The sequence below is a fragment of the Eubalaena glacialis genome, chromosome 10 (assembly GCF_028564815.1).
Source record: "Eubalaena glacialis isolate mEubGla1 chromosome 10, mEubGla1.1.hap2.+ XY, whole genome shotgun sequence".
NCBI classification, from domain to species: domain Eukaryota; kingdom Metazoa; phylum Chordata; class Mammalia; order Artiodactyla; family Balaenidae; genus Eubalaena; species Eubalaena glacialis.
Window position 1 is genome coordinate 7656156 of NC_083725.1, and position 13724 is coordinate 7669879.

Sequence of the window (13724 nt, forward strand, 5' to 3'; positions counted from 1 at the left end):
GCTTGTTTTTATTCCACTGTCCCTCTAAGCCCCAGAGAGGGCCCTGGCTTGCTGGTGTCAGAAGCTCTGAAGCTCCCAGGGAGAAAGGTAGACAGAAATCTGCCATCTTTAGGTGGCCTCTGCTGATGAAGAGAGACCCCTGTGGGCTGGCTCGCCTTTCCCCTGCTCCATTAAAGAAGCCCCACTTCAAAGCCCAGCTAGCTGAGGCCACTCCGCAGCTCTGTCCACACCGCTGTCCTCACCGGGAACCACCTTCTGCCTTCCCGTCTCCAGGTGTGGGAGGAGCTAACTGTGCAGGGCCCACCCCGCCAGCTCCCAGCATCACCCCTCCACGGCCACACGCTCTTGACCAGTACCTCCCAGGTATGTCTCTGCAGCTAAGTGTAAATCTCCAGAGCTTGGGGTCTGCATAGTTGGGGGTACGCAGTACTTGTTGATGAACTGACAAGCCCCGTACAACGAGGGTCATTCAGGCTGTGAAGTAAGGACACAGCCAGAGGCCCCCGTCCAGGCTCATCTTCTGGTCTGCTTCTTTGTTTGGTTTGTTTGGGGATGAGGTTAACATCCTAAAAAATCTCTAACAGAGCATCATGTGATTATATTCTCAAGTAATCCAGAGGTCTAACCCCTAATCCTTTTCATTGAGGTAAACACCAATAATAGTTCGGTGCTCATTATTCCAGTCTCTTCTTGAATGAATTTACATATACATGAACACATGTACATAGAGGTCTATTTTTTAAGCAGGAGAGGGATGAGTCTTTAGGGATTAGCTGTGACCTCAGACATCTCCCAGGACAGTCCATACAGACCTCCTTCCTCCTTTGTAACAATCGCATTGTAGCCTAGGCTGCGTACGTACCACGCCTATTAACCTTTCTCACACACACAGGGTCACTTAGGTTGGTTTTGGTTTTATTTTTCATTTTTTCTATCACAAACGATGCTGCAGTGGACATTCTGGCCCCTCTTTGTGACGTGTATGAGTGACTGTCTAAGTCAGACACCTAGAAGTAGAAACGCTAGGTCAGAGGGACACAGGTTTCAATATCTTATGGATCTGGCCATGTCTGACACCCCACCCACTGTGCATGAGCACCTAGGACTCGCTCTGTGCAAGGGAGTCTGGGAGAAACGAGGTGTCTGTCTCAGCTCACCAACACTGGCTCCATCTGGCCATGGCCTCAGTGGGGTAACTTCTCTATGGCCTAAGCTCCCTACACCTACAGAGCCCCACTCGGCATATTGAGACATATGGGGAACGTCCCCATCTCCTATTTAATAGTGACTCTCAGGCCGTTTCAAAAACCCACTGCAATGGCAGTAATGACGTACAAATAGGAACAAACCCGTAACAGTGACGGGAACAAGAACAGGGAGGCAGCAGAGAATGAGAGACTGCAATTCATTTTCCTAAGTTAGGAAGTGGAAGGTAGGATGTGAGTGGATGAGACCACACTGAAGGAAGCTGCAGCCTGGAGCATCCAATGGGCTACAGGGAGGTGACTGCCAGCCTCACCACAGGAACCAGAAGAGGATGTGGGCTCTAAACAAGCAGGGACAGAGGACAGGACGGGAAACGACGCTGGAGACTAGGACCAGCTAAAGGCCCCCTCTAGAGAAGAGCTGTACCAACTGGCTCCATCCATTGCCTACCTTCATCCTAGGGGCAGGCACTTAATGCAGATGAAAACAGAGGAATGTGCCCCAAAGATATTAACCCTTGGGCTGGAGCAGGGGTAGGAAAACTCTTCTTAGTTTTCTTTTTTTTAAACAACTCTTGAAAAATGTAAAAACCATTCTTATCTCATGGGCCATACCAAAGGAAGCAGGCCAGATATGGCCCATGAGCTGTGGTGGACAAGAGAGCATGCAGGCTCCAGAGCACACACTGGTCAAGCCGCACACTCAGGCAAGGCCAGACGGCCGACAAGCCCCACGCCCCGTGTGCACAGCACTGGGCAGCTACCCACCCAAGAGAGGCCTATTGTGGAAACAGACCTACCTATCAGCTCACTAGACTATCAGCCTGGTTCTGCAATTTTAAATACAAATGAAGCGGGAATTCCCTGGCGGTCCGGTGGTTAGGACTCTGTGCTTTTGCTGCGGAGGGCCCGGGTTCGATTCCTGGTCGGGGAACTAAGATCCCACAAGCCACATGGTATGGCCAAAAAAAACTTTTTTTAATAAATACAAATGAACTAACATTCACCAGACGCTGAGGGAAAAACAGCAGCCTGAAAAAGAATGACCAAAATAAACAACCAGAACCAGATCCCAGAGGAAACGGGATCATTTAAGGGTCAGGAGATAATTTTTAAAACAATTCTAATTAGTGTGTCAGAGAAAGTCAACCCAATGTGGCCTCTGTGAAGCAAGAGCAAGATGCTATGAAAATGAAATAATCAGAGGACCAGAAGAAAGAAAATTAAAATGGTGGCTCCCAAATGAACACCTTCACTAGGAGGTCTGGAGGACAACGTCAAGACCATCTACCAGACTACAGAAAGGAAAGACACAGATGGGAAAAGGAAGAGAACAGAAACAGCACGTGGGACTGAAACCGTGCACCTCAGATTGGGACTTGAACCCACATGCCAGGACTCAAACCTGGCCAAAACCCAGACTGGGACTTGAACCCACGTGGCCGTGACTCGAACCCGGCCAAAACCCCCGGTCTTCCAACTGAGATCACACACCTGGTTTCAGGACTTAATGAAGCTCAGGTTCTTGATGTCTCACTGCAGAAAGAATTCAGTGAGAGACAAAGTGATCGGTAAGAAGTGGATTTACTTAGAGAGAAACACACTCCACAGACAGAGTGTGGGCCATCTCAGAAGGCGAGAAAGGCACCAGGGTATGGGGTTGTCAGTTTTTACAGGGGTGGGTAATTTCATAGGCTAATGAGTGGGAGGAGTATTCCAGCTATTTAGGGAAGGGGCGGGGATTTCCAGGAATGGGGCCACCACCCACTTTTTGATCCTTATGGTCGGTCTTGGAACCGTCATGGTGCCTGTAGGTGTGTCATTTAGCCTGCTGATGTGTTACAGTGAGTGTATACTGAGGCTCAAGGTCTAATGGAAGTTGACTTGTCTGCCATCTTGGACCCATTTGGTTCTAATCAGTTTATGTCATGTCCTTGGGCTATATCATTCTTTCAAAGGCTGTGCCCTGCCCCCTTCCCTCCTGTTTCAGGACCAATCTAGGAAGTCTGACAACTAATAGGATTTCCAGTAAGAGGAAATAAAGGAAACAGAGAGAAGGAAATTATCAAAGAAATAATAGAAAAAATATTCAGAGTGAAAGGCTAACATAAGACTTTAAATTGAAAGGGTCCAAAAGTACCCAGCGGAATGAATGAAAAAAAAAAAAAAAATCCAACCTAGACACAGCATTACAAAACCCCACTGCACTAAAGATAGAAGACATCTTATATGCTTCCAGAGAGGAAACTAACAGAGCAAACAAATGACAACAAAAAGCGAAGTTAGCTACAGAGAAATGAGAATTAAACTGGCACTGGATATCTTATTAGCAACAATGCTTTATTTAAGTCAAGAGATCAATGCCTTTAATATTCGGAGGGGAAATAAATTTAAATTCTGTATTCAGTCAAATCATAAATTAAAAGTGAGGGCAGGGACTTCCCTGGTGGTTCACTGGTTAGGACTCTGCACTCTCACTGCCAAGGGCCTCGGTTCAACCCCTGGTTGGGGAACTAAGATCCCACAAGCCACGTGGTGTGGCCAAAAAAAAAAAAAAAAAAAAAAGTGAGGGCAAAACAAAAGATTCAAATTTTTCCTGTCATTTATTCTTTCTGAGGAAGTACTTAAGAATGTACTTCAGCTAAACAAGAGTAAAACAAGAAAGAAAAAGACACAGCATCCAGAACACAGTGGATCTAACCCAGGAAAGCAGCTGTGGAAGGGAAGTCTGTTGAGAGCTCAAAGCACGCCTCAAGAATCAGCTCTCCAGATTGGAGCGAAAAGAGAAGAGCATTTTGGAAACAATGTTTCCAGAAGGAAGGAAGGAGATACATAGCAAATTATTAAAGTAAATGACTAGGTAATTTCAGAGTACAGGGCCTCCTCACCTTATGATGAGGTTACATGCAGATAAACCCATCCTAAGTCAAAAACGCATTTACTACACCTAACCTACACCATACCTCAGTCTAGCCTACCCCGAACGCGCTCAGAACACTAACATTAGCCTACAGCTGGGCACCACCATCTAACACAAGGCCTATTTTATAATAAAGTGTCGCTATCTCACGTAATTGAATACTGTACTGAATGTGGAAAACAGAATGGCTGTCTGGGTACAGAATGGTTGTAAGTGGTTTGCCCTCGTGATCTCAGGGCTGCCTGGGAGCTGTGAAATACAAGTACAGTACAGCTGACAGAGAAGCTGGGGGACAGCAAAGGACAGAAGAGGTGCTGGGAAGGGAAGGCCGGAGGCTTCTCACCGATACTCTCCCCCAGCAGAGTGATACAACCTAGAGTACACGGAATAAGGACTAAAGATTTTGATATATTTAGGCTTCCAAAGGCAATTAAGAAAAAAACCCTGGAAATAATAATATAAACATCAAAAATTGGGAGGAGGAGGGAGGGAGGGTGATGAAAATGTAAAGGAGCTAAGACTTTCATCTTCCACTGTGGGAAATTGATAATGTCAAAACTGATAAATCAAGAAAGCGGTGTATAAGCATGTTACTCAGTTAAGTGTCTAGAAGAAATCACCAGAAGCACTAACCCCAGACACTGTCTTAATGGTAGTTACTTCTGGAAGGCAGAACCAGGGTGGGTCAGAGTGGTACCAGAGCCTGTCTCTACCCAGATAAGCCTCCGTGCTATTTGACTATTTGACCGTGTGACTGCATGACTTTGATAAATGCCCCAGCCTACCCCAGACACTCTTATTCAGTAGGTCCAGACTCTGTATTCAAGAAAGCTCCTCAAGCAACTCTGATGACTAACCTCTGCATCCCATTCAGAGCTGAGAAATGATGATTTTATGACCTCATCTGATACCGAAGCCCCCTGAGGTAGGCTAGTCAGCTACTCGATTCCTCATTTCTCATTCAGAGAAACTGAGTCTCAGAGCAATTCCGTGATGTGGCCCTGAGCCTGGGGTATTTCTCGTGTTGGATGATGCTGGCGCCCTTCCCCACCCTGCTCTGGTGCTGTCCTGGCCGAGACCTGTCTGGCAAGGCTTCCCCTGCTGGTCACGGTTCAAACTGCACTTGTCCTTCAGCTCAGCTGTGCCGGGAGGGCTGCGGAGGACACCCGAGGGGACAGAGTGAGAGGCCTGTGCCAGTCTGTGCTGGAGCGGAGCCACGGAGCCTGGTACCGGCCCTGTCCTCCAGTCGTTGGAGGAGGCCACATGCCACCCTCCTCTGCCCGCTGGCACTGTCCCGAGTGGGCACCGCACAGCACAGGGCTCCCTCGTCCGCAGAAGGCAGAACAGAAACAAAAGTCTGCTAGTGCCCCAGACCCAGAGGAAGGCAGGAGGCCTTAATCAAACACTTTTACTTGCAGCAACAGTGACTAGAAACCAAACTTGAGAATGAGGGCAGAGCCCTATAATGCAGCTGGGGAATATTCTTAGTTCTTCCAAGGGCTTGCCAGTTTTTCTTAATTTTTAATTGGGAAATATACTGTAAATATTAAATGTGTGTCTGTGTACATATGTAACACACATATATACGTATATATACACACACACACACATATATACACATATACACACGCATATGTACATAAATATAAAATATAGACTGTTTAAAGACCTAAAATAAAAGAACCTCCATGCATGGAGCACACAGCCCAAGAAACAAATATTACCCGAAGTCTCTGCCCTGCCCCGCCAGGGATAATCATTTGCTGAATTAGGGGTTAATCATTTCTTTTTTTGTCTTCCTAGTTGTATGAGGCATGAATGCATCCACAAGCAGGTATTGTTTAGTTCTGCTTGTTCTTCAACGTGATCTAATCGGAATCAACGAATCACACAGTATTTTATGTCTTGCTTTTCCGGCCCTATGTGTGTAGAGCCTTCCTTCCTGACGTGTGTAGCTGGGTGGAGAAGTAGTCCAGTGCAGGATTTACTTACCTACTCTTATTGTTAGTTGTTATCTGGACTGTTTCTAGTTTTTTCTATGCTGCCAGAAAAACTCTTATGGGAGTGGCTGGCCTTTTAAAATGCCCCTCCTCCAGAGCCCCAGGTTTTGCCTCTGTACAGAATACCGGGCCTGTAGCTAGAGTTCTGGGAGTTGCCTGCACCCACGAGAAGATGGGATTCCCAGGGTCCCTCAGCTCCCTGGCGCGGCCTTACTCACACACAGAAGCTGTCTGCTCTGCACTTGAGACTCCCCACCCCTGCTCTCACAGCAGGGAGAACCACAGCCTTTTTAGAGGCAGTCTGGATTTCTGAGTCACACCGCTCTGCCTACTATCTGCCCCTTCTTCCCCGGGTAAGAGAACAGAGTTCCCAATGAAAGGGCTCCACTGATGGGCCACAGGCGTGAAAGCGTGAGAGCTGGAGCGGGAGGGGGCCAGGCTCTGCCCCGCCATCTGGCCCACAAGGTCCTCACATTTGCCACATGGCTACAGGGGGAACAAAGGAAACTGGACCGTGGTCAGGGCCAGGCATGTTTCCCTCTGTTACATATATTGTTTCATTTAAGGCTCATATAATTTTAAAGGTGGAAAAACAACAACAAAAGATGACTAACACTTTTGAGTACACACCATATGCCACTGTGCTAAGTGCTTTAGATACCTTATCCCAGTGGGTCATAACCCATGACAGTGGTGAGGAAATTAATTTAGGAGGTTAAGACCAGCATCTAAACAAAAGGAAACAGACAAGACTGGAATGAAGATGAGAATACTAGAGCGTGTCCCATAACGTAAGGGTAAGTACTGTTTTGTGAATTCTTTCTGTACCTTATAGTCACATATATTTATCTATCTGCACTGGGTCACAATGTAAACTATATCTATATCTCTCACTGTGGATAGAGGCTAAAACACCTTAAAACACCCTTTCTTGTCTCATTTATTTCCATCCTGACGTAGGTTCAGTTACTAACCTAATTTAACAAGAAAATAACTGCAGCTACTTCCTCAGCTTCATCTGGGTCACACAGCTCCGTCACCAACCGCCCACCAGGCTCCCGCTACTCTCCGTGTCCCTTTCCTCCCCCAGAACACGTGCTGCAGCCTCAGCCCAGGGCATTCTCCCCGCCCCTCTCACCAGCTCTTTGCACAGCTGGTTCCTTTCCATCCTTCAGGCCTCAGCTTGGGGGTCATGTCCACAGAGCCCTGGTCCCCTGCCCGAGCAGCCCCTCTCCTGTTCACGGCCGAGTCGATGTGTCTCCTTGTTGCCGTCTGCCTTCCCCACTACAACCCCAAAGGAGGTAACGTCTGATGCCCTCGCCTGTGTGTACCTGGCAGCAGGCACTTCCTAATTGGTTGGTTGAATACAGACATTCAAGTTCTCACAATTGGTAAATGGCAAAGCCAGGATCCCAGCCAGGGGAGGCCGGACCCCTTGACCCCTGCACTGTATATGAAAACTACAAAACAGCACCAGTAAGTGTTAGCGCTTGGCTGGGTCGGACTCCGACGCCCGTGCTCTATTAGGTCAACGGGGTAGGGGGGCCATGAGGGCCTCGCTGAACAGCCTTTTGTGGTCGGCTGAGAACTTGGAAGGGGTAAGTGAGGAGACAGCAAAACCTCAGGCTAGAAGAGAAGAAGTCTGCCAAAGAACAGAGAAATACCAGAAGAAGTCATCAGAGCAGCCAGCTTAGAAATGAGCTGGTGACTGGGACTGGAGAGGCGGGGCCGAGAAGCCTGAGGACCAAGGCCAAAGGGATACTTTGGCCGTGCTGCCACCTCGTGGCTGTGGAATGCTTGGCCCACAGGAAAAAAAAGAGAGGTGGGCTGGCCTGTGGGTTCATTCTTCAGGGGTCATTTACTGAACACCTGATGTGGGCCTGGCTGCTGGGGCCTGGAAATGAGTCTGACACGGCTCCAACGTCCAAGGACCGCTGTCCCCTGCATCCGGGCAGTGACCCAATCCTGAGAGGTTTACTTCCCCCTTTTCACAGTAGCTTGTGGGGTGCCCCCTCCCCAAAACAAGACTGAGAGGGCAGAGACGGTCTCTCATTCATCTCTGAAGCTCCAGCACCCAGCACAGGGCCCAGCACATCAGAACAGACATAGTGGCTACAATTTAATATGTGCTAAGTGCTTCTAAAGACAGCGCATCAGTTCTCACATTTTACCTGAGGTACCTATGAGACCACCAAATGGAGACGTCAAGTCAGTGTTTATTTCAGTATGAGCCTGGGGTTCTTGGAGAGGTCAGAGACGGAGAAATAAATGTGAACGTCACCCACAGATGTGTTCAAAGACCAGGACCTCTCAACGAGTTTCGTGTGCATGTGACTCACCTGGGGTTTTTGCTAAAATGCATATTCTGATTGTGCGGTCTGGAGCGGGCTCTGAGAGTCTGCATTTCCAACAAGCTCTCAGGTGACACCAACGTTGCTGGTCCACAGACCACACTCTGAGGGGGAAAAATCTGGAACAGAAGTTGACAAACCATGGCCAGAAGGTCAAATCCAGCCTATGGCCTGTTTCCCTACATCCAGCAAGATAAGAGCAGTACTTTTATTCTTAAAAAGGTTAAAAAAGAAAAGACTATGTGACAGAGACCATTAGTGGCTCACAAAGCCTAATATATTTATCTCTGGTCCTTGACAGAAAAGGTCTGCCAACCCCTGATCTGGTATGTCATCCAGGGACGGGACGTACAGCGAAACGAGAGAGGGATGAGGGTGGAGCCCTGAGCCAGACTGTCATGACTTCCAAGTTGCTGTGCCTAGTTTCAGTAAGAAAAATAAAGAGTATAATGCATTGTTTGTGCGCTTATGCTTAAAGACAGTGAGCCCTGGAAAAGATGAGCTAAAGCCTGAGGCTCCCAGGTGGGAGTGTGCAGCACTGGGGAAGAGGTGTAGACATCTTCGGGGCTGAATGGGGACGAACACCTGTCATCTTGGTAATCCACTGCCTCTTTCAGCGCTTATCCTGGGAAAAAATGACAAAAATAGAAAGACGGGGCAGCAGCCACCACCAACTGTGTGCAGCACCACAGAAGTACGTGTGCTGAAAAAAATAATATGACAGGGAGTTCTACAAGGTTGCTCTGTGGAGCAAAACCTTCTGAATTTTGGATGAGGGCGGGGAGGGTGGAGAGAGAAAAGGGTAAGGCAAGGGCAAGGGGTGCAGCAGAATAACGGCCCCAGAGCCTGTAGTTTGGGGGCTGCCCCACGTCGTGTTTGACTACAGTGTTTGGCTACTGTCATGCTTCCGCCACGCTGTGTTGACGACTATGTCTGCTTAAATGTCAGCGCCTGAGAAAGCAAATACAGCCGTCCATTTCCGTCAACGGGAACCAATCAATCTGGCCCTCTTTCAACAAAGGACCGGGCTCTTTTGCTTCCAGCCGTGAAAAGTTTGCTTGTCTCACATTAAGCATTCACATATATATCCGAAGGACTACAAGAGAACCCTCTCTCGGGGGTGCAGAAAAGACTAAGTCTATCCAAAAGACCGTGGCAGGATATCTGTAAAGCCAAACTGTTCTTAAATGCTGGAGGGCAAATAAAGACAGAAGGATATTATAAAACTGTCCTGGGCTGCAAAGTACATCCCAGAATTTCCTGGTTGGAAGGAACCTTCAAGGTCAACCAGGCTGCCTCATGCCTCCCACAAAGCTGTCTCCTGAATCTAACCGTCTAAAGGAGAAAAGCTCACATCACGTCTGGCTTTAGGCATGGAATATTCTTCTTCTTCCTCTTCTTAATAAATTAAAAAATACTTGTGATCAAAACCAAATCACTGCCTTTTAACCCACAAACTCCTGCCCTTCTCAAGTCCTCCTCAATCACACTGTCTCCCCCCTAGAAAGTGAGTTCCTTCAGGGAACTAAATGATCTTGCGGCACCCAGCACGCTGCTCATTCCACAGCCGCGTGGTGAGCAAGTCCTCCGTCGACTAAAGATCTCAGTTTTTCTGCCACCTTCTTGCTGTGTGATCTTAGACAACTTCCTTAACCTTCCCAAATCGCATTTTCCTCACCTGTAAAGTCCTATCACAATGGGGCTATTTTGAAGATTAAATACAATGACACATGGAGAATACTTAGAATGGTGGCTAGCACAACAGTAAGGGTTTAATAAGTGCTGACAATCATTATTATTCAATTAGTAGATGAAACCGTTCTATCCTATGAATCACACTACCACCCCAAAACACATCACACCAGAACTGGGTTTCTCAACCTCGGCACCATTGCCATTTCTTTGTTGTGGAGGCCCATCCTGTGTTTTGTAGGATATTTAGCAGCATCTCTGGTCTCCACCTTCTAGGTACCAGCAGCACCCCATCTCCCCAGGTCTGACAACCAAAAACGTCTTCAGAGATTTCTAAATGTCCCCTTCTTCCTCCATAAGGAACCACTGCACTAGAATATGCAAATCAGTTGTGGAGTGGTCACCGCACCCCCTAATTCCCCACCATCCCACTCTCCCCACAGGCAGCCACCTCCACCCCACGTGCTCACCACTCAGTTGCCGTGGAGGGAACAGGTGATAGGTGCTGTAGATATCATTGGAGAACTGCAGCTGGAGCTCAGGGCTGCCCTTCAGGAGCTGGGCAACGTGGTCCACCTGAAATGGTGTCTTCTCCAGGATCACAATGGCATCCTCTCCGTCCCCATCCCCAGAAGCCTCATTAACCTGTGGGTGAGACACCATCAGTGGGCCCAGGGGCAGAACCACAGGTGAGGCCTGGAGAGCAAAGGTAAAAGATGTAAAAGCTCCCAGGGCCTCTGCAATCCCAACACTTGGGATTTCCTTCCCTGCAGTCTTCCCTCTGGGGAAGTCTAGCCGATGGCGCCCATGTTTCTTCTCCCAGAGAAGGCATCGCATCAACCCAAATCCTTGTGGCAGCTCTCACATCCTCCTCCTAAAAGATGCAAAGCTTCTCAGCTGTCTTCTATTTTAGGCTCACAAGGCCTCTGTCAAATTCTCCCCATTTTACAGATGAAGAAACTGAGATCCAGAGAAGACTGCTTGCCCAAAGTCACACGAATAGTCAATGTTGAAACAGAAACTAGAATCTGGGTATCCCAACAGGCTTCTAGGTCGAAGGTTCTCATGGCTAAAATCTTCAGCAGGTGCTGCAGACTGAAGACAGGTAGGGCTGAGAGAACCAGACAGAACCTTGTAAAAAACAAGTTGCAGGGACTTCCCTATCAGTCCAGTGGTTAAGACTCCGCGCTTCCAATGCAGGGGGCGTGGGTTCAATCCCTGGTCTGGGAACTAGGATCCAGCACCGCCAAAAAACAGAGAGAGACACAGAGAGGCATGGAAGCCTTGGCCAGGTCCCCCTGATGCTCTCAAAAGTGAGAGCTCCTGCCAGGAGTTCTGGAGAACCCTTGGACAGCATCCTCACTAGTTCTTGAGGTGGTCTCCAGTCTCTCCTCAGCCCCTGCTGGAAAGCTGAGCGCATGGCATTAGAGGCAGCAGTGTCTGCCTACCTGAAGATACTCTGCTCTCCTGAAGACCAAGGATGGTAACTTTCATCACTACGTCCCCTGCACCCAGCTCAGCGCTGGCCTGTCAGCGCGTGATATGTGGAACTGAATCACCAATTTAATAAACTGTCTCCTCGGTTGGGGCTGCAGTTCTGTATAGCAAGGATCAGACCTCCCACATTCTCTATGTCCCTACCTGGGGCCTGGATGAGCAAGACCGTCCAGAACTTGCTGGGTTCCTAGCATCTTACAGGTTTAATGAATGACTGATGAATGCTTAGAGACTTCAACATGTGATTTTGAATCGGCAATACACTCTACGAATGTTAGTTTTTTTTAGTAAAAGAGGAATTAGGAAAATTAGCCCTACGCGTGTTAATTCCCTTAATTTCACAGGTAGTCTTGCCTCCTCCACGAACTAACCCCCCTGCATTTTAGTGCACTCTGCCTTCCCCGCCCCCGCCCCGAGGAATGCGCTTGGTATTTCCCGAAGAATCTAAAAAAAAGAAAAAAAAAAAAAAATCCGCCTCCGAGGCGACGATTGGGTCACTCCCTCCCGCATCCCCTCCCCAGGGCTGCCTAATGGTACCTTCCCGTGTAGGAAAATGATTTTGTCCCGCGCAGACTCCCTCAGCACTTTTTTCACTCTAAAGCCGGAGAAAGGTAAGCGGACAGGGGCAGAGGTACCATTCCCAACGCCCGCTTCCTTCCCCTCCGTGCTGGGCGCCTCCGCCTCCTCGGCATCCAGTTCGCGCTTTCTCTTGTTGGGCTGCGGCGCTGTGCCCGCCATGCTGCCCGGCGGCAGGTGTGCGCCTGCGCGAACCCGGCCGCGGCCCCGCCCCTCCCGACCGCCTCCTCCCACCTCCGCCAAGGAGCGGTGACTACAACTCCCGACGTGGTGCGCGCCGGAGTCCGCATCCCTTCCGGCCCTAGGGAGCCTCGGAGCGCTGATCCCTGGGATCCGCCCGGAACGAGCGTTTTAATTCAAGTTACCTCCCCTTGGTCCCCTGGTGCTAGCCGGCCCGAGTGGAGGCCGGTGCTGAGGGCAGCGAGAAGGCAACAAGTCCCTAAAGAGGCGGGCTAGGGAGGCTGCAGGAGAGAGGGCTGCCCCAGCCAGCCAGGGGCAGGAGCCAAAAGACGCCGTTTGGACTCTGAATGCTTTGACACTTTGGTTGAATGCACATTTTAATCAGAATTACACCCACATTGATTAGAGTGGAAGGGATGTTTCGGAAATAAATCTGTTGAGCCAATCTGTTTCTTGGTCAATTTGTTTTTAGAGAGAGCCCTTAAATCATTTCCAGTTTTCACCCGTTTTCATTTTACAGAAATGTTCATCGTGTTCAATTCTCAGTACTTTTTGCTGAAAAGAAAGGTAAGTGAACAGGGACTGAAATACATTTCTAAAACCTCGAGCCTGGAGGCTCCTGCCCCTCTGTATCCACATTACTAAACCAAGCTTGTGTCTGCTCCCCCCAGCCCGCCAGTCTACCCACCCTGGGTTGCAGTGAAGGAAAGTAGCAAGGCTCTCAAGGTAGGGCCAAGCAAGGAGAGTGGGCAGCTCATGCTCAAAAGACTTGAACTCCCTGATGACTTTCAGGGATGCGATTTTAAAGACAAGATGAGGGAGAGGGTCGTGGGGTGCCTGATCAGCTCCTGGACTTCTTCTGATTGGTTGGTGGTGATGTAACTAGGTGGTATGTCTGGAGTCAACATCAACCTTCTAGTTCCAGCGAGGCTGGGAGTCTACGCAGTTATGGTCAGCATGCGGTTTGCAGTTAACTTCTTCCACCTGGTGGGGGCTTCAGTCTCTGAAAAATAACTCAGGGATATGGCTCAGGATATTATCTCTAGCCCTGGCGGAGGAACTAAGGGTCCTTGACTTTGTTTTATGGCTAAACTATTATTATTTTTGTCTTGCTTGACTGTTTTCCTTTGTCTCTGCATTTCCTCACTTCTCTGATTCAACTTGCTCTTTGAAACTCTGGGAAGGCCTAGGAGGCTGAAGCTTTTCTACAAACTTGAGATGGGGGTAGGGCTGGGGTCTGCTCCCAGGAAGGCCTCACAGTGTCCTGCTCCGTTTCACCCACTTTGACCATGTGTCCACTGTG

At 48.8% G+C, this 13724-nt stretch overlaps 1 protein-coding gene across 1 annotated transcript in view; it reads right to left on the reverse strand.

Annotated features, from left to right (window-relative positions):
• The window catches only part of DCPS (decapping enzyme, scavenger), a 35627-nt gene extending 23210 nt beyond the window's left edge, over positions 1 to 12417 (reverse strand). The window contains exons 1-2 of the mRNA XM_061202415.1: positions 12203 to 12417; positions 10639 to 10813 (exon numbers count right to left, since the gene is read on the reverse strand). Of these exons, the coding sequence (XP_061058398.1) occupies positions 10639 to 10813; positions 12203 to 12403 (376 nt within the window). The 5' untranslated portion in view covers positions 12404 to 12417. The remainder of the gene's footprint in view (positions 1 to 10638; positions 10814 to 12202) is intronic.
• Positions 12418 to 13724: the final 1307 nt, after the last annotated feature.